This window comes from Salvia splendens, chromosome 13 (genome assembly GCF_004379255.2).
Source record: "Salvia splendens isolate huo1 chromosome 13, SspV2, whole genome shotgun sequence".
Taxonomy (NCBI): Eukaryota; Viridiplantae; Streptophyta; class Magnoliopsida; order Lamiales; family Lamiaceae; genus Salvia; species Salvia splendens.
Window position 1 is genome coordinate 3,293,720 of NC_056044.1, and position 18,727 is coordinate 3,312,446.

The 18,727-nt window shown below is 34.3% G+C and overlaps 3 protein-coding genes across 4 annotated transcripts; all 3 read left to right on the forward strand.

The window, feature by feature from the left end:
* The first annotated feature begins 416 nt into the window (after positions 1-416).
* LOC121762785 (probable rhamnogalacturonate lyase B) lies at positions 417-7,298 on the forward strand. 2 transcript variants are annotated; one of them, XM_042158776.1, is made up of 16 exons: positions 417-617; positions 1,376-1,430; positions 3,696-3,817; positions 3,899-3,958; positions 4,056-4,175; positions 4,264-4,383; positions 4,568-4,709; positions 4,810-4,980; positions 5,066-5,227; positions 5,321-5,427; positions 5,504-5,594; positions 5,702-5,843; positions 5,919-6,078; positions 6,369-6,485; positions 6,562-6,688; positions 6,943-7,298. In XM_042158776.1, the coding sequence occupies exons 1-16, from the start codon at positions 547-549 to the stop codon at positions 7,195-7,197; spliced, it is 2,022 nt and encodes a 673-aa protein (XP_042014710.1). In that variant the 5' UTR covers positions 417-546; the 3' UTR covers positions 7,198-7,298. The 2 variants fall into 2 exon arrangements, with proteins under 2 accessions (XP_042014710.1, XP_042014711.1); XM_042158777.1 differs by lacking the exons at positions 417-617; positions 1,376-1,430; positions 3,696-3,817 and having other exon boundaries at positions 3,935-3,958; positions 4,045-4,175.
* A 749-nt stretch (positions 7,299-8,047) lies between these two features.
* Positions 8,048-9,038, forward strand: LOC121760350 (putative germin-like protein 2-1). The gene is made up of 2 exons (XM_042156032.1): positions 8,048-8,162; positions 8,524-9,038. The coding sequence occupies exons 1-2, from the start codon at positions 8,048-8,050 to the stop codon at positions 9,036-9,038; spliced, it is 630 nt and encodes a 209-aa protein (XP_042011966.1).
* A 1,818-nt stretch (positions 9,039-10,856) lies between these two features.
* Positions 10,857-11,822, forward strand: LOC121761708 (putative germin-like protein 2-1). The gene is made up of 2 exons (XM_042157341.1): positions 10,857-10,971; positions 11,141-11,822. Exons 1-2 carry the CDS (start codon positions 10,857-10,859, stop codon positions 11,653-11,655), a joined length of 630 nt encoding a protein of 209 aa, XP_042013275.1. The 3' UTR covers positions 11,656-11,822.
* The last annotated feature ends 6,905 nt before the right edge of the window (positions 11,823-18,727 follow it).

The window sequence follows — 18,727 nt, forward strand, 5'->3', positions numbered from 1 at the left end:
AATATCATTTAGTGCTTCTTGGCTTGTCCGATAATCTCTAGTTATTGAGAATGTTGGTGTCGATATTGGAGTCGAAGATATCGAAGAAAGTATGTCAATTCCATAGTCGATTGGATGTGTGCACTTGTGGTCGTTGGTGTACGCATTTCTCCATGCCGTTGGACAATATTTTTGTTCACAATGCATTCAGTCAATGCTCCCAAATTTGTCTAGGAAGTCATGACCTGCCTCGTATATATGGAGCAGTTGCTGATAATCTTTGACGACCTCATATATTAAGCACTTAATGTACATCTCAAATGGCGTGGCAGAATCATTTCAAGTATACTTAACAAAATTACAAAAAATCTCTTGAAAATTTTCAAAATTGATGAAGTAAGTCATAGGCTATAGCGTGTATCCGTGACTATGTCCATGGGAAAGGGTGAAATTTTAACACTTAGCGTAGCTTCAACGATTTGAAATTTCAAATTTGGTTAAATATCCCTTTAGCCACAAATATAGAGTATATTTATTTGATTTGGATTTATTTAGCCACAAATAAATATGCTCTCTATGAGCTGTTTTGTGAAGCATCGGTTCTCTGCATTATACATTATCACCTTTTGCATTTTAAGGTAAGTAATTATGAAAATGTTGTTATTGTCTAATTTATCATTTTTATCTAATTGGCTGAATATTGTGAAACGATTTTATATTAGATATTATCAGTTTTTTGTTATGTTTTTTAATCTGTTATGCGCTTGTAAACCCGTTTATCCAATGCTTCAATATTCAGTAGGTAAGTTTGTGTTATTATTTCAAGAATTATTACAGAGTGTGGCTACCATTTCACAAGTTGCCTCTAAATTATTTATTTACCAAAATTACATATATGGATGAGATTAGGTAGAAGATTTTTTCATTCACAATCATAATTAAATCCCAATCTATACTACTGGTGATTTGATTAAACAGATGGTCATGATTTATTTTCATGCTGTTAAAGATTTCTTCATGATAATTTCTTTTGTGTCAATTCCTTTTAAAGGTAATTCTAATATTATAAAAAAGCAAAATATAATCATTCTAGCTAATTTTACGACAAATAGATAATTTTGTTCTTTTAATTAAATATTTACCAGTTTTCTAAATTAATTTCGAATGATATAAAAGTGTAAAAAATATTGTTTATATAACATTTTTGTTGAAACATTTTCTCAAACATTTGGGGAGCATAGCTCGATGGTCTTGAATCTTTAGAGTGGCCGTAAATTAAATTGCTAAAACTTTATGATCTCTGATTAAATACAAATGTAATCAACTCTCAACTCTTAATTCGTTGTATTAAGGATTGAGATTGAATCATAATTTAGAGAATGTTTTTGGTTAACAGCTTGCGGAAATCATCGGGCAATGGGCTACTTCAATTAGAGGTTCAGCAAGATTATGTAAGATTTTATTTTTATGTTTATTTCTAGCACTAATATTTTTTAATTGAAGTTTTATCGAACTTATGTCTTGAAATATAATTAACCCAATTCAATAAGGATGTTTTATTCAATACGACTATGCAGCCTAACCAAACTATGTTTGTAAATAATAATGATAATGATAATAATAATAATAATAATAATAATAATAATAATAATAATAATAATACTTATATATATTTATCATTTTCCATTAATCCCGAATAGAGACTATGGCCATTAATTTATTTATTTATATTCCTTTCACGAAAACTATTTTGAAATCAAAATTAAATTACTATTTCATTTTTATTTTTTAATAATCTATCAAATATTTTTAGATTTTTGATGTATTTATTTTTTAGAAAGTGAATGGAATGGATGGGCAGATCGTCAAAGTGTAGTTGTTTAACATTACTAGTTTTTCTTTGGAGTATTTATCAACTTTGGAGTTTTCTTTTGCGTAACAATATAGAAGTTGCCGTAAAAGGAAACATTATTAGTTGGCATACATTAGTCAATACATGTATGCTTTCAGCAACAATCAAAAGTAATCTTTACTTTTTATTGCAGCAAATCTTTAACAAGCATGAAAATTAATCATGACCATCTATTTAATTAAATCACCAATTACAATTAATCTTTAACAAATAATCATAACAGTATAAGTGGACTATATATCTCATTTTCTCACTAAATTAAATAGCTGTAAAGTAGAAATAAAAACACAATCGTGTCTGCTTTTGAAGGTTGGATTATTCCTTTATTCAATCTCTTATTTTGGTTAAATGCGTATTTGTAGTTTAAGTAATGAATTAGAGATCATAGCGAATAAATTTTTTTATGACTTTATATTATACCAAATGCATTGGTGTAAAAATGTTATTAGTTCAAACATATTATCAAGTCGTATGTCAGTCAACTATAATTACAAAAAAAAAAGAAAAAGAAAGAGATTGGATATAATATTTTTGTAATTGAGATTGACTAGATATACCAGCTAGCAATATATTCGGACCACTAATTTTACTCGTAGTAGGAGTAGCTTATATGACCTCATGTACATATTTACGAAATAATTTGACACATTTTAACACAATAATCATTTTTCGTAGTTGATAATCTACAAAATTTTATTTACTATGCTAAGTTGCTAATCATGGGCGGACCCAAATGGAGGTGACTAGGGGCTAAAGCACTTAATGAATTTATTTTTTAAACATTTTTCTATATATTTTTTGTGAAATTTATTGATATTTAATGTAAATTATTGTGTAACAGCCCTTACAAATGATGAATATTGTTTAAAAATATACATTAAAAAAAATAGAAATCCCAGCCCATATCGATGTATATTTCTGCGTCCGCTCCTGTTGCTAATCACAATGTCAATCTGTATATGACTACATTTGTGTTAATTACATATTAAGTTGAAATTAATTTCAACACGTGAATTTCTTTTGTAATTTAAATAAATGGATATTGACATCTAATATCATCAAACTTTCAAAAAGTTGGTTTTTCCCACGAATTTTAAAATTGGCAAATAATATCACGAACTTTACCCCTGAGTTTGTTTTTTCCCACGAATGAAAAAATTCCCACAAATAATATTATGATACGGATTTTTTTTCGTAATTTCAACAATTTTGAGAGCTTCAAGTTTTTCAATCTTTGAAGATAGTTTTTCTTGAAGCACAACCTCCATAATTGTTCTTCAATCTATTAAAATAACATGAATTTTTTCATTTGTGGGAAAAAATAAACCCGAGGTAAAGTTCGTGATATTATTTGTCAATTTTAAAGTTTGTGGAAAAAATCCAATTTTTTGAAAGTTTCATGATATTAGATGTCAATATCCCTTAAATAAAAGATCCCGGAAAACACAGCCAACTATTTATACTCCATATTTTTTTACCAATTATACTACTCCATGATTTACGTAAGTGAAATGCATATATATAGATTTATATATTCTTTAATATTTATGTATTCTTAATTTAAAACTACATGCGATACACATTACTATTATTTATAAAACGTTGGCGAAATTTAAACTTGAATACTTGTAGTAACAAATTACACTTACTATGGCCGTCTAATATTTCTACGCATTGTTTGTTTTAAGGTGATCAATGATGGTTACTCATTTATTTATCTGGAAATGCAGAGACTTAAATGAGAGATGTTTTATAAATTAAGCTGAACTATTTTTGTCGTACTTTTATATATATTTAATTGCAGGTGGTGTTAGATAATGGATTGCTCCAACTTACCTTCACAAAACCAGGAGGCCATCTCATTTGCATACGCTACAATGGACTCGACAACTTGCTTGAGCTCCACAATCCACTGCTAAATGGAGGGTATACAAAATACACACACACAAATATATAAATTTTAAGTTATTCATTAATATAATCCAAATGACATATGTGTATATGCAGGTTTTGGGACCTTAATTGGAGCAAACCTGGCACTTCAGGCACTCGAGGAGAATTTGATGTGTATGAAATTCTAATACTTGAACATTATATGCATATGCTCGAAAATAATAAAATTAATTATGTAATATGAATTAAAATCACCAAAGTTTGGGTGTAGTGCTAATGGAACAGATTTCCAAGTTGTGGTACAAAATGAGGAACAAGTAGAGCTATCCTTCACTAGAAAATGGGATGCTTCCATGCTAGGACAGTATGCCCCTTTGTCTATAGACAAAAGGTTTCATTTTTTCCAACCTTTTTTTATCTATCTCTGTCTTGATTTTCACATTATGATGCTATATGCTAAATTGTGTGGTGATTCTAAGGTTCATAATGCTGTGCGGCTCGTCTGGTTTCTACTCGTACGCCATCTATCAACGCGATGAGACCATGCCAGCGTTCTACTTGAACGAGGCCCGGATCGCCCTCATGCTCAACATAGAAAAGTAGCACTCATTTTCTTGCGAATTCAAAAGTTTTAAGATCCTCTGTCCCTCGCACTCAAAGTGATACATTTCTTATTTGGCACAAATTTTATGTGTTAAGTCGCGTTTCCATAGAAATATGTCAATTTGAGTGGGATAGAGGAGTACATAGATATGATGTTAACTTGTTGGGGTCAAATGCTAGGTTTGTGTACATGGCCATGTCAGACGACAGACAGAGGCGTCTGCCACGGCCCGAGGACCGTGTCCCTCCACGGGGGAGGGAGTTGGCATTCCCTGAAGCAGTTCTCCTAGTTGATCCAATAGAGCCAGAATTCAAAGGAGAAGTAAACAATAAATTAAAATCCATTTTGTCACATGTTATGTTATACTACTATATATGCACTAACATTCTAGCTAAAATGATGCTGTTGTATACATACATAGGTGGATGATAAATACCAATACTCATGTGAAAATAAAGACAACAAGGTGCATGGATTCATATGCACTGATCCCACTATAGGGCTGTGGCAAATCAGCCCAAGCAATGAGTTCAGGACTGGAGGGCCTATCAAACAGGACCTCACTTCTCATGTCAACCCGACCACATTGGCCGTATGTTCGTCTACTCTGTTGAAAATTATCATGCATGTTATATGAAAATGTCCTCAAACCACACTGCCTCTGTTTTTTATTGCAGATGTTCGTGAGCACTCACTACGGAGGGGAGGATCTAGTGGTGAAGTTCGGAGACGGGGAAGAGTGGAAGAAAGTTTTTGGACCAGTTTTTATATACCTTAACTCAGTGTCTGATTATACAAATGATAGTAATGCTTTTTTGTGGAGTGATGCTAAAGACCAGGTTTATTGTTTGTTGTCTTTCTACTTAGCTCATTTTTTCCATTCATTTATATATATGAAATTGAGACCTGTATATATGTGTGTGTGGATCCAGATGAAGAAAGAAGTTGAGAAATGGCCATATAGCTTCCCTGTTTCAGAAGATTTCTTACATGTTGATCAAAGAGGGAGTGTTTGTGGTAGATTATTTGCTCAAGACAGGTTAGTTGGATTTGGTCTATGATAATAAAAAAAGATTACAGATTTGGAACTCTTGAATTGTTACTATAAATGTAAGGTACATTTCTGAGGGGAAAATAGCAGCAAAGGGTGCTTTTGTGGGGCTGGCTCCACCAGGAAAAGATGGATCATTTCAAAAGGAAGCAAAAGTATATACTACTACATATTTTAATTAATAAATGAATATCTGTATAAGATATATCCCCTGTTTTTGAAAAAATATGGTGAATTATGTAAATTCATAATGTATTTTCAGGGATACCAATTCTGGGTAAATGCAGATGATGATGGTTATTTCAAAATTACCAATATTAGGCCTGGAGTTTACAATATCTATGCATGGGTCCCAGGCTTCATTGGTGATTATAGATGTGACAAAGATATAGTTGTGGCACCAGGTTTAAAATTAATTTAATTATTTTTTAAATTTAACTTGGTGAATTATTAATCATAGATTAGATCTGAACTTTCAGGCAGTTCAATAGATCTGGGCGATCTTGTGTATTTCCCTCCAAGAAATGGAGCAACACTATGGGAAATCGGCATCCCGGATCGATCTGCAGCCGAGTTCTACGTTCCTGACCCCGACCCTATGTATATCAACAAGCTACTTGTAAATCTCCCTTCACACAGGTTAGATATTACTAATTTACGTTCGTAACCTAGCACGTTATCATCAATGCATGTCACGTGTACTTGAGACTATGCTTGTCGCCAAGTAATTATTTAAATTTTCGAACTAGCACGTTATAATCAATGCACGTCAAGTGTGCCTGATTCTATGTATATCAACGAGCTACTTATAAATCTCTATTCGTTTAAGTTAAATATAATTACTATATTTTCGAACTGGCATGTTATTATCGATGCACGCCACATGTATATACACGATTATGATGCAAATGAATTCCTAATCACTGCAGGTTTAGGCAGTATGGGTTATGGCAGAGGTATGCAGATTTGTACCCAAATCAAGACTTGGTTTACACTATTGGCACTAGTGATTACAAGAAAGATTGGTTTTATGCTCAAGTTACAAGGTGCACTTTCTCAAACTAGACATATTTTGCAACATTTCATAAAAATTTCTAAGTTTGTAACACGAAAATGTAACAGAAAAATTGGAGAGAGTGCATATAAAGCAACAACGTGGCAGATAAAGTTCGAATTGGACGAGATCGCAGAGAGTGGTAAATACACACTGCGGATCGCTCTAGCATCTGCAACTTTCTCCATACTAGAGGTAAGTTAAGCCATTGGCAATTCTATCACTATCTTTATCTCGTCATTTGTACTATTCATGAGTCTTACTCATCGTTTTACCTCTAATTGCTTAACACCCGCAATCATGTTATTGTCTCATCTCATTACTTGTACTAATATATGCAACATTTTATATACTAAAGGTACGAAAGTAATGTATAGTAGCTTCCCACGGGGATTAGGTACGATCTCGTTCTAAACAGCGTACTTGATACATGAAAGGGGTGATCGCAGGTGAGGGTGAACAAGAATGGGCTAGGCGAGGCGTTGTTTTCAAGCGGATTAATTGGAAGCGACAACACAATAACAAGGCATGGGATTCATGGGCTTTATTGGCAATTCAATGTGGAGATGGAAACATCTCTTTTCAACGAAGGAGATAACACAATATACCTCACACAAGCTAGAAATTTCAGTGCTTTGCATGGAGTCATGTATGATTATGTTCGACTTGAGGCTCCTTCTTTCACCTCCAACAAACTGGCTTGAAGAGACAGAGAAAAAGAAAATAAATGTTCTAAATTATCTCCTTAATTTCTTATGTTTTGAGTGAACACTAATAAACTAATAATCATTTTCAGTTCTTAGTATATGAATTTCATTTCAAAAGTTGGTGCTAAAGTATCCATACCTACTAAATGCTGCATAATCTATTTATATTCAAAAGGTTGAAATAAAAATTCACCGACAAAAAAATAAAAATGATTTTTTGTGAAATATTTGAAGTAGTTGAAGAATTAAAAACATTTGAACTAGAATGGAGAGATGGCTAATCTAATTAAGTTGAATAGTTTGATTCTCTTGCCAACTTAAAAAATTACCTCACAACTGTTAACAGCGGTTTGGACCTCATCATCAAAATTCTGTTGCTTGTCGGATGTAATTAAGCATGCAATATATTAAGTTTTGTTTGACCATTTCTTAATAAATATGGAATTAATCTTTAATAGTACTTCATATAATGGAAGCAAAAAAAACTTTTGACCATTTTTTTTAATAGTAAAAATGGAATTAATCTTTAACAATTCATTATTCATATTATGGAATCAATAAATTAATTCAATATTCCATCGTGGCATAATGGAACTCGAAGCGAATGGTTTTTACTTTCATATAGTTACTTATTACCTTCGCACTTATTACTTATTACCACTTAAGGTTGCATACAATTTAGCTTTTATTGATGTTAGCCAATTTTATTTGGACCATTTATTTTATTAATTAAATTTATTTTATATTTTCAAGATAGAATCTTGAAAATATAACAACATTTTGATTATCTCACCTATAAATAGGTCGTTTTATCGCTTATACTATAATAAAAAAGAAAATAAAAAAGATGACTGGAGTTATAGTTTTATTCAGCACTTTAGCCCTTAATTTATTGTGTTTGGCTTTTGCTTTTGATCCTTCTCCCTTGCAAGATTTCTGCGTGTTAGATGCCAAAAGCCCCGGTAAGCATTGTCTCACTTCTATATATCACTATATACTTTTGGACAAATTGCCGAAAAATCATGAAATTTAGTTAAAGTACGCTCCTCGACTTTTCAAATCAACCTACGATTTTAACATTTTATCAAATTTTCTATAGCAAAATATTTTGGTTTTCCATTAGTAATATGTTATTGATTTCGCGCAAACACGTTTCAAGCTGCTGAATTACTTCGTAAGTATATTGCGAAAAATGATGCCCTCGTATAAAATTTTAGGGTTGGTGGATAGATTGAGAAAAACTATCAAAATTCATTGTTTATACATCATATTTTTAAAGTTGCGCAACAAATCAGAATTTGAACAAAATTAATGTTTGTCTAGGATGCAAGAAGCCGGAAACTGTTACAGCCGCCGACTTCTTCTTCAGCGGGATGCATTTGCCATCCAACACAACTAACCCATATAAGGCCGGGCTGAAAGTAGCCGCAATCCCGGGCCTGAACGGTCAAGGGCTGACGCTGGCCCGCCTTGACTTCCTACCAGATGGCATCATCCCACCTCACTATCACCCGAGGGCGGCCGAGATTCTCACCGTTCTAGAAGGTTCCATGGAAGTCGGATTCGTGACCTCATTCCCTAACTACAAACACTACCCTAAGGTTCTTAACAAGGGCGATGTCTTCGTCGTCCCGGTTGGGCTTGCCCACTACCAGCGCGGCGTCGGGAAGGTCAACACGGTGGTTCTGTCGGCGGTCAACAGCCAGAACGCCGGAATTGTGGAAGTTGCCGGCAGTATGTTTGGCGCCAAGCCCGCGATTAACAGTGATTATTTAGCAACGGCTTTTAGATTGGATAAGAAAACCGTGGAGCAGCTTCAGTCCAAGCCTTGGGCATGAGTGTCGTAGAAATAATTACTCTAATAAAAATAGTGAACTAGTTTAAATTTTGTTTGGAAATTGATATATTGAGATTGCGTATTTTCGATTCCTAATTAAATAAAGCCTTAAAAAGGCATAATAATATCTCTCATTCTCTATCACAAACAGTCCTCCCTCATATCTCTTTCTTTCTCTCCCATAAATTAACACAATAGTCTGTCATTTAGGAAGCAAAAGAAAGTGTTCTAAGTTGAGGATAAATTATTGAATTTTTCTTTGCAACTCTGATCCTCTTAAACCAACTGCGCTGCCCCTTGCAGACAGAAATTATTTAAACTTTTGTTTTGCTAGGACGTTTCTATTTGTGTCGACCTTTAATTTTAGTTGAGACACCAAGAACTAAACCACTTTTTAAAGTGTTGGTGATATAGTTAGAAACATAAATTACCATCTTTATTTGTATTAAAAAATATCTTTATCCATTTTTTTTCTTCTTGTAGTATTTATATTTTATGTGTAGCGTGAAATTCTTAACTCTCAATGGTATTCAATTAAAGCACAATGCAACCTATCATCCCCAGACTACGTACGGTAAAACTAAAATCAGCAATCACATGTTGGGGTAATATTAGTTTTTCCCATCTTAAGTCTCATGAAATTTAATTAATGCATTTTCATGAAGTATTTCAAGAACTATTGATGAGTTCTAGATTTCCCTCGTACTTAAACTTAATTATGAAAATCATGAACTTTGATCCTGTTTAGAATTTCCAAAATTAACGATTATGACGAAATCGAATCATGTGTGGCCTTTAGCAATTCACACATAGCCTTACCAAATCGAATCATATTGAAAAAAAGTAAAAAATGTACTACTAATAAACAGACTAACTTGGCCACCGAACATTCAACCATAAATTTTGTCTAACAACATGATGAAATTTATACGCTCGTGAACTATAGTTTTATTTTGGCTGAGGTTTAATTGCAATATTTCACTACAAAAAACTTAAACTTCAAGGATAAAAAAATTGAGACGGAATTACTAGCATTTGATTTTTTTTTAAGAAATCATAATTTAGGATGCAAAAGAAAGCGTCCCTAAATCGAGTACAAATTATCTTAATCTTTTTTTTTCTATGAGCTTTTATTTGTCTTTTATTATCGTTTACATATTCGATCGTTGATTTCTAGTCTGATTAGTCCACCTAAATTATCCGACGAGCAACTTATGATTCGGTTTTGCTAGAATCGCCAATTGTAGAAAAATTCAGAATTCAGATGTAGTTCATAATATTAGCAACCTAGCCCCTTTCACCAATTAAAAATATTTGAATTGAAGGTAGACTCGGTTAATCTAAAGTTGAGAATTCTAAAATCGAATCCGAAGAACATACATGCATAACGGTCGGGTGTGATTAAGCATTATACTTAACTTTTGACCAATTCTTAGTATATATGGAATCAATAATCTTTAATGATTATTACTTATTTCCATTCAAGGCTGCGTACAATTTGGCTTTTTTGGTGTCTGTCTATTTTATTTCGGTTTCCTAATTTTTCTTTATTAATTTACTACATTTTGTCCGAGTAGATTAATCTTTTCGTTTGTTGTTCAAGGATTTTTCTTTGTAATCTATTTATTTATAGTATAAAAGCCAAAGTCAAAGAATTTATTTATATGGAAAAACGTTACAGTCAATTATTATGGAAATAACGTTATACTATCTTTGACTATGGGATGAGAGTTGTGTAGGCGTGTAGCATATGATTTTGATTACCACCCTATAAATAGGTTGTTTTATCCCATAAACTACAATCAGAAGAAAAAAAAAGATGGCTGGAGTTGTAGTTTTATTCTGCACTTTAGCCCTTAATTTATTGTGTTTGGCCTTAGCTTTTGATCCTTCTCCTTTACAAGATTTTTGCGTTTTCGATGCCAATAGCCCCGGTAAGTATTGTCCCACTTGCATATCACTATATAATTTTAGACAAATTACAAAAAATACATTAATTTTAATCCATGAATTTTAACATTTTTCTCAATTTTTCCATGACAAAATATTCCGATAATTTTCTATTAGTAATATGTTGTTGATTTGGCGCACCTATGTTTCTAGGATGCAAGAACCCGGGAACTGTTACAGCCGACGACTTCTTCTACAGCGGGCTGCATTTGCCAGCAAACACGAGCAACCCCTACCGGGCCGGGCTGAAAGCAGCCCGTATCCCGGGCCTGAACGGTCAAGGGCTGACGCTGGCCCGTCTCGACTTCCTGCCAAATGGATTCATCCCGCCCCACTATCACCCGAGGGCGGCTGAGATTCTCACCGTTCTAGAAGGTTCCTTGGAAGTCGGGTTCGTGACGTCATACCCTAACTACAAACATTACCCTAAAGTTCTCAACAAGGGCGATGCCTTCGTCGTCCCAGTTGGACTTGTCCACTACCAGCGCGGCGTTGGGAATGCGAATACGGTGGTTCTGTCAGCGGTCAACAGCCAGAACGCCGGAATTGTGGAAGTTGCCGCCGGTATATTTGGTGCCAAGCCTGTGATTGACAGTAATTATCTAGCAAATGCTTTTAGATTGAATAAGGGAATTGTGGAGCAGCTTCAATCCAAGCCTTGGTCTTGAGCTTTTAGATTGAATAAGGGAATTGTGGAGCAGCTTCAATCGAAGAACTTGAAACAATTTATACACTCGTGAACTATAACTTTTATTGGGCTGAGGTTAAATTGCAATGTTTACGTGAATGACATCGATTACATCTATTCGAAATGACATCTTTATTTTCCTTGTCATATTTGTCCACCTAAATTATCCGATTAGCAACTTATGTTTTTTCGACCAATTTTAAAGATCATGTGAAAATTCAGAATACCAATTTTAAAGATGATGTGAAAATTCAGAATACGTCTATAGTTCACTACTTGGAATTCTTATGTAATATCCAATTCCACAATATCTTATAATTTTGTTACTATATTTATTTATAGTGACATACAAATTATTTTCTAAAAATATATATTTAACCAACCATGTAAAATATGCAGTACAAAAATTAATATATAACATATGAGTCTATGAGTCGAAGAAAACGTACATGATATGAATTGGAATATATTAAAGAAGCCTAAAACTAAAGACGATTTGAATTGAATTAAACGGAAAATAGGAAAAAGAAGTTAACGCAGTCTTAAGGGCCTCGGCAGAGCCATCGATACTCAAATCCGTTGCCACCCCGACCACCGTCCCTGGACCGTATTTGCAACTGCCACGAGTCCAATAGTTAGCGGTCAACTCCAACCTCAACCCCACAGTTGATCCATTGGAAATCACTCGTCGCGCATCATCTGATACGATTATATCTTCCGAAATATCTTTCATATATCTATTATTATATTATCATATCTTTTTCATATCTTTATTATCTTGTTCACCAAGTTAGGTTATTCATAGGAGTATTATAAATAGGACCTATTGTTATTCTCATTATTCAATCAATGAAATCATAATTATTGTCTTTTATCTTTATTTAGTTTTTCCGTTTAGAATTTCCGATTGTCGACAGAGCACGGTTTCTCTGCGACTTTATTTATCTTTTTTCACTTGATAAGGGTTTTTCCCTTATCAACTGATGCTTATATTGCGATCTCACCATGACTTCCAACGATGAAATCTATCTATCTTACCTATGTGACCAGATAATGGCTGCCTGCAACAGAATACACAAGAAGTTGGACGAGATTGATGAACAGCAGCACGCATACCACGAACAATCCTCCGATTGGCCGGTTGCATCTGCTGTCCCACAACCACCATACGACCGCCGGCCATTAGTCGACGCAGGGTTTCACCCACCGCACACTCAACCGCCCGACCCCCCGGATTGGCAGCAGCCATACCAGCCTTACAATTGTAGCGCAATTGATCAGACCTTCTGGAATCCCCGCCCACAACAACAACCCAATCCTGATCCACCAGATTGGCATTGTCACTCACCGACCAACAATCAGCCCACATATACGGCGCCACCATACGACCAATCGTCGTTAGTTGATGCGGGATTTCACCCACCGCCTGACCGGAGGATGGAGGTGTTTGTTGAGATGGAGTCTCATCTTGCTGTCATCGACCGTCGCGTGGACAGCCTCCATCCGCCTGATTTTCCTGGGCCGGAACCACCGAATGCTCACTCGGATTGGCAGCAGCCCACCTCAGGACTATTGTCGGGGTTCAACCTACCGCCACAGAGCCAACCGATTTACCCTCCGGTGGTTTTCCCGCCGCCACCACGAGCCCCGATGATTCCTCCGTGCAGCCCCGAAGACCAACGAGTTTCATCTTGTGAAGTAATCTCTCCACCGAGTCGACAACGCTCACCAACGGCGCCGCTGCCGGCCGCTGAGGCCCCGCCTAACGCTGACGACACCCAACATCCATTGCGTCTACATCTCTCGTGTTCAATGAAAAAGGAATGGGGAAGGGGATCGCATGACAGTGATGGTGAATGGAGATATTTTCTAAAGAGACATTGTAATGAGAAAGATGATAAGTTGGTCGAGCAGAAAGAGAGTGTCTGTGAAGTTGAACAGAAGAGGACTGAGTTGTTTTCTTTAAACCTAGAGAACAGAGAAGATAAAAAGGATTTTGATGTAAAGTTCAAGGGGGTAAAGGAAGCATACAAGGCCTTGAAATTGGAGGTGAGGTATCTAACCTCACTTAGACGAGCAGGGCTAGTGTATGAATTGACTAATGCTTCAAAACCCGGCTTGACTCGCATCCAACATGGTCCTTCCTTAGTAATTTTTGCTGGAAATGGTGAATGGAGGTGTTCAACTATTCGGTGTATGTTTGACCTAGGAGGCTTCCTTGACGCTCATGGTTTCCACCTTGAGGACAAGGTGGATTTCAACCGTGGGGGAGTTGATACGATTATATCTTCCGAAATATCTTTCATATATCTATTATTATATTATCATATCTTTTTCATATCTTTATTATCTTGTTCACCAAGTTAGGTTATTCATAGGAGTATTATAAATAGGACCTATTGTTATTCTCATTATTCAATCAATGAAATCATAATTATTGTCTTTTATCTTTATTTAGTTTTCCGTTTAGAATTTCCGATTGTCGACAGAGCACGGTTTCTCTGCGACTTTCTTTATCTTTTTTCACTTGATAAGGGTCTTTTCCTTATCATCATCCCACGGCGAGTCACGGACCACGACCACCGTCGTCCGATGGACAGTCTTTCGCTGGTTGAATTGAGGGACAACGCTGTGGCCGATGACGGAAAAGTCATAATACAAATTAATGTTGATATCATCGTAACAGAGAGGAACTAAGGATAATACTCTCTTGAATTTGAGGTCTATGAAAATATAGGTATTATTGGGGTTTGTGGAGTTTATAGAATTTTCTCGAATATGTAGTTGTTGTATATAGAATTGAGGCTCTACGCCCATGGAAAATAGGGCTGTAAGTGCAGCCACCAGGGAGAGGAGCAAAGTAAAGCCCACGATATTGATGATGAGAATGTCTCTATCCATGGGAATCGGAGAACAAGGGTGGAAACCTAATACCTTTAAATTTAAAATGATTGATGAATTTTATACATTACATATTACCCTTACAGGATCCTTTTATAATGCTTATGTAGGAAAGAAATCAGGAGAATGATACATAATTGATACATAATTGATATATAAGGATAGTTTTCCATAGATAGATGTACCAATTAATGTAAATTAGGTTTACCATGATTCATGAATTTTATACATTACATATTACCCTTACAGGATCCTCTTATAATGCTTATGAAAGAAATCAGGAGAATGATACGTAATTGATATATAAGGATAGTTTTCCATAGATAAATGTACCAATTAATGTAAATTAGGTTTACCATATATTGGGTAGAATGTAGCCTATATAAAGTGTATGATCCATCTACATTAAAGTGAATAAGAATGAAAGATATTACCGACTTCTACAGCTTATAACACCATAGTTCAAAACTAAGACTAAATCTACATCATTAGATTTTGAAATGAGTAGATGAGATTAAAACTCACAAATTTCAATAAATAGTAAACAAAATATCAACAAAAAGGTAATATCGTCATTATGTTATCATATGATCATTTTCGTGGGTGTTTTTTTATATGAACATAGTGTATTACAAATATCAACAATATGACATGACATTATCAACACAAGTACAAGAAAATATCAACACAATTTTATTGATATTTTACCTACACTATATTGAGATTTTGCATACACTATATTCAGATTTTGCATACACTATATTGAGATTTTTTTGGCATTTGTTGATAAAATCTGTTTATCAACATGTACGAAAATTGAAATATAATTTATCAAATTCCATCACCCGAACATCGTCGGAACATATGCAATTGAGATCTCGTTGGAATCCTTATAAAATTATCTTTAATTGGATATTTTTTTTGTGAAAAAATAATTTAAATCGAAAGAATTACGTAAATTTAAAGTTTTAAGATGATTTTGATGAGAGAATTGATATTAATACCCTTTAAGTTTATTTAATAATTTTTTTAATTTAAAATATAATTCTTGTGGATTATTTCAACCACTAGATCTCCTAATCTAATGGCTAAGATTTGCTCTTAATTTGTTATTGCTAATTAGTTACCAATTGATCACTCCCCTACGTTTACGAGAAAATGTTCTCTAGTCCGGACATACCACTCAAGATGAGTTGGTATGCCTAACCATTAATATTCTGACAATTGGATCGACAAAGAATTACTTACAATAGAAATTGAATTATGTATAGAAAGTTTTTGAAATATTGCAATCATCAAATATATTTGTATAAGTACAAATTCATACATATATTTTGCATAATTTAAAGATAAATCATAAAATGTCATGACATTTCATCCTTTAATTTTTCCTCTTTCATATTTATATGTATACATATACGAAAAACACTAATTTAATGTGTTATATTTAAATTTTATCAGCGTATTAATTATTTTCTGATTTATTTCAGCAGTTCTAAACTTGCGTTATCATTATTAATCATCCTATAAACCTTAACAACTCTACTTTTTTTCCTTAACAACTCTACTTAATCAAAAGATAAATTGTTTGTCTACTAGTATTATGTTTTCAGAATGTATAAATAATCCATTTTGATATTTTTAAATATTTTATTGAATTTCTGATATGTTAAAAAAATATATTAAAAATTAATATTAATTAATTAATATACAAATAAAATATAAGACATAACAATTTTAGGAGACAATAATATCGTCGTATAACGATAAAATGATGAACTACATAACAAAGTAAATAAAACAATAATTCATAAGTTCTGAAAAATAATTTTACTTTATTTGTAAACAGCCTTAAAAGTACATAAATAAGAATAGTAAAATAAAGAAAATAAAATAGTAAAACAAAAACCCAACAAAACACTCACCATCGGTTGTAACTTCTCTCCCCTGCTTATTTATACCGGAAAGGCCGAAACTATCATTGACTCTTTACCTCAGCCTTAGTTTCCTCTTTAGTCTCCAATTTGATGATTTATGTACGTGCACATAAAGAATGTGATATTTTATGTTCTTTGTCTTCGTTGCTCCCTTTCGCCATTTCGTTGACTTTGGGTGTTTTCTTTGCATGAAACCTATGGAACTATAGTTGACTCTTTACCTCAACCTTACTTTTCTCCTTAATCTCCAAACTAATGATTTATGTATGTGCGCAAAAAAAATGTGATATTTTATGTTCTTAATATTCTTTGCTCCATTTCGCCATTTCGTTGACTTTGAGTGTTTTCTTTGCATGAACCCTATGGAAGTTGTCGACAAACGTACAATTTTAGCTTCCAAATGTTATAGACAGTCAGCTTCTGTGATTTCATTATTTGAGAAAAATAACTATTATAGCTAAAGTGGAAAATATTCAAACAAAATTAACTAAAAATAAAACAAAATAACAATAAGAAAAAACTTAATTATGAACTAAAACACTAAAATAGAGAATGATCCTCAAAATAAGATTTAAAAGAGCTCCCGTCAGCGACAACTGAAGTTGAATCCTTTGAGAAAGCAATTTTTGAAATTTATCTAATGTTTGCACTGAAAAGATAATTTTACAATGAAAGAACATGTATTTATAGTGAAAACTTACCAATAATCCTAAAACCTTTTAGATTCCACTATACATTATAGAAACAAAAATTACATTTTCTAGATAATCAATAATAATTAAAATGAATATTAATTTATGATTTTATCAGTTGGATACATTTAGTCATAGATTTGAAAAGTCAAAACAAGCATAAATTGAAAACTCCTCATAAATCATTAAATTGAATTATTTAGCTACACCGTAATGTTAAGAGTGAACTACATAAAAAGTCTCTGACGTTTCCATTTGTTACACTGCAGGCTCCTGATAAAAAAATATTGCCACAAAACTCTGATCTAAAACATAATTACATATCATGTTTTTTCTGACTAAAAACCATTCGTCCCTAAAATGACATTGTGAGCATATCAAATGGAAATCATGGAAATCTGCAGTGTAATGCATGTATTGCGTACTGCTAATTACTGGAAAGGTTCGATGCACATCCAAAGTCAAAAGTGCAATTTCGGTAAAAATATAAATAAATACAAAAGTGATTTGCAATTTCATTTCGTGGCCAACTGAGCTCTTCTTTGTATACAGTATCACATTAATAATTAATGGGACGATAGTTTTTGCAACAACAAAAGGAAAAAGAAGAGATATCTGATATGAACCCATATTATTATTATTATTTAGTTTAGATATTATATGAATTTAGCATATCTTTTTCTATATCTTTGTTTTCTTATTCATTAAGTCAGTAGTAGCATTATAAATAGGATAGACTGTTATCTTTTCTATTCATTCAATCAATTAATGAAATATTTTCTCTACCAAAGATAACGTGTATTTTCCAATCCTAATTTTAATTCCCTCCGCCGATCCTAATTGGACGCCGGAGTATTCTATCAGCCGCCGAGTTATCTGCCAGACGGGAATGACTCCCGCGCACAGAAACTCCACCATCATCCGCCGAGCATGTTGGCCGCCGGAAATTTATCTCCACCGCCGAGCGAAACTCGCCGCCGGTGCTTGTTAAGGGAAACACCCTTAACAACTGGTGCTTTCATCGTGATCTCACCCTCCCACCATCTCGAACCGAAGCTACACCGCTGCCCGACGGAAAACATTCCGCGCACAGCAACTACTTTGGTTGCCGAGTCCCGCCTGTCCGCCGAGCTCTAGCCGCCGGACAACTCTACTTCTGCAACGCCCGACGGGAAGGATTCCCGCGTGCCGCGTCGAAGTCAGACGATCATCACCACCATTTCTACCACAACCACGATTCAGTCCGTCGACATGTCATACGACTACGCCGGCTATTGCCATCGTAAATACAATTTCCCTCAACCCGTGCAGCCGTTTCACCCCTGCCACACCCGACAGCCCACTTGCTGGGACCCACCCTGGACCCGTCGGAGAGAGCCCACTTGCTGGGACCCACCATGGACCCGTCGGACCACTGCATATCAGCATTCTTCATCCTACGAGCTAGATATGTACTCGCCATCACCGCCCAAGCGCCGACCTACCTGTTGGGACCCACCTGTCTATCGAGACACACCAAGGC

Bases quoted from the DNA above. Each gene is read 5' to 3' on its own strand.
- LOC121761708 (XM_042157341.1), top strand. From the start codon at position 10,857: ATGGCTGGAGTTGTAGTTTTATTCTGCACTTTAGCCCTTAATTTATTG. The intron at 10,972-11,140 runs GTAAGTATTGTC...CTATGTTTCTAG, and splicing joins TTTCGATGCCAATAGCCCCG to GATGCAAGAACCCGGGAACT.
- LOC121762785 (XM_042158776.1), top strand. From the start codon at position 547: ATGCTCTCTATGAGCTGTTTTGTGAAGCATCGGTTCTCTGCATTATAC. The intron at 618-1,375 runs GTAAGTAATTAT...TTTGGTTAACAG, and splicing joins ATCACCTTTTGCATTTTAAG to CTTGCGGAAATCATCGGGCA. The intron at 4,176-4,263 runs GTTTCATTTTTT...GGTGATTCTAAG, and splicing joins CCTTTGTCTATAGACAAAAG to GTTCATAATGCTGTGCGGCT.
- LOC121760350 (XM_042156032.1), top strand. From the start codon at position 8,048: ATGACTGGAGTTATAGTTTTATTCAGCACTTTAGCCCTTAATTTATTG. The intron at 8,163-8,523 runs GTAAGCATTGTC...ATGTTTGTCTAG, and splicing joins GTTAGATGCCAAAAGCCCCG to GATGCAAGAAGCCGGAAACT.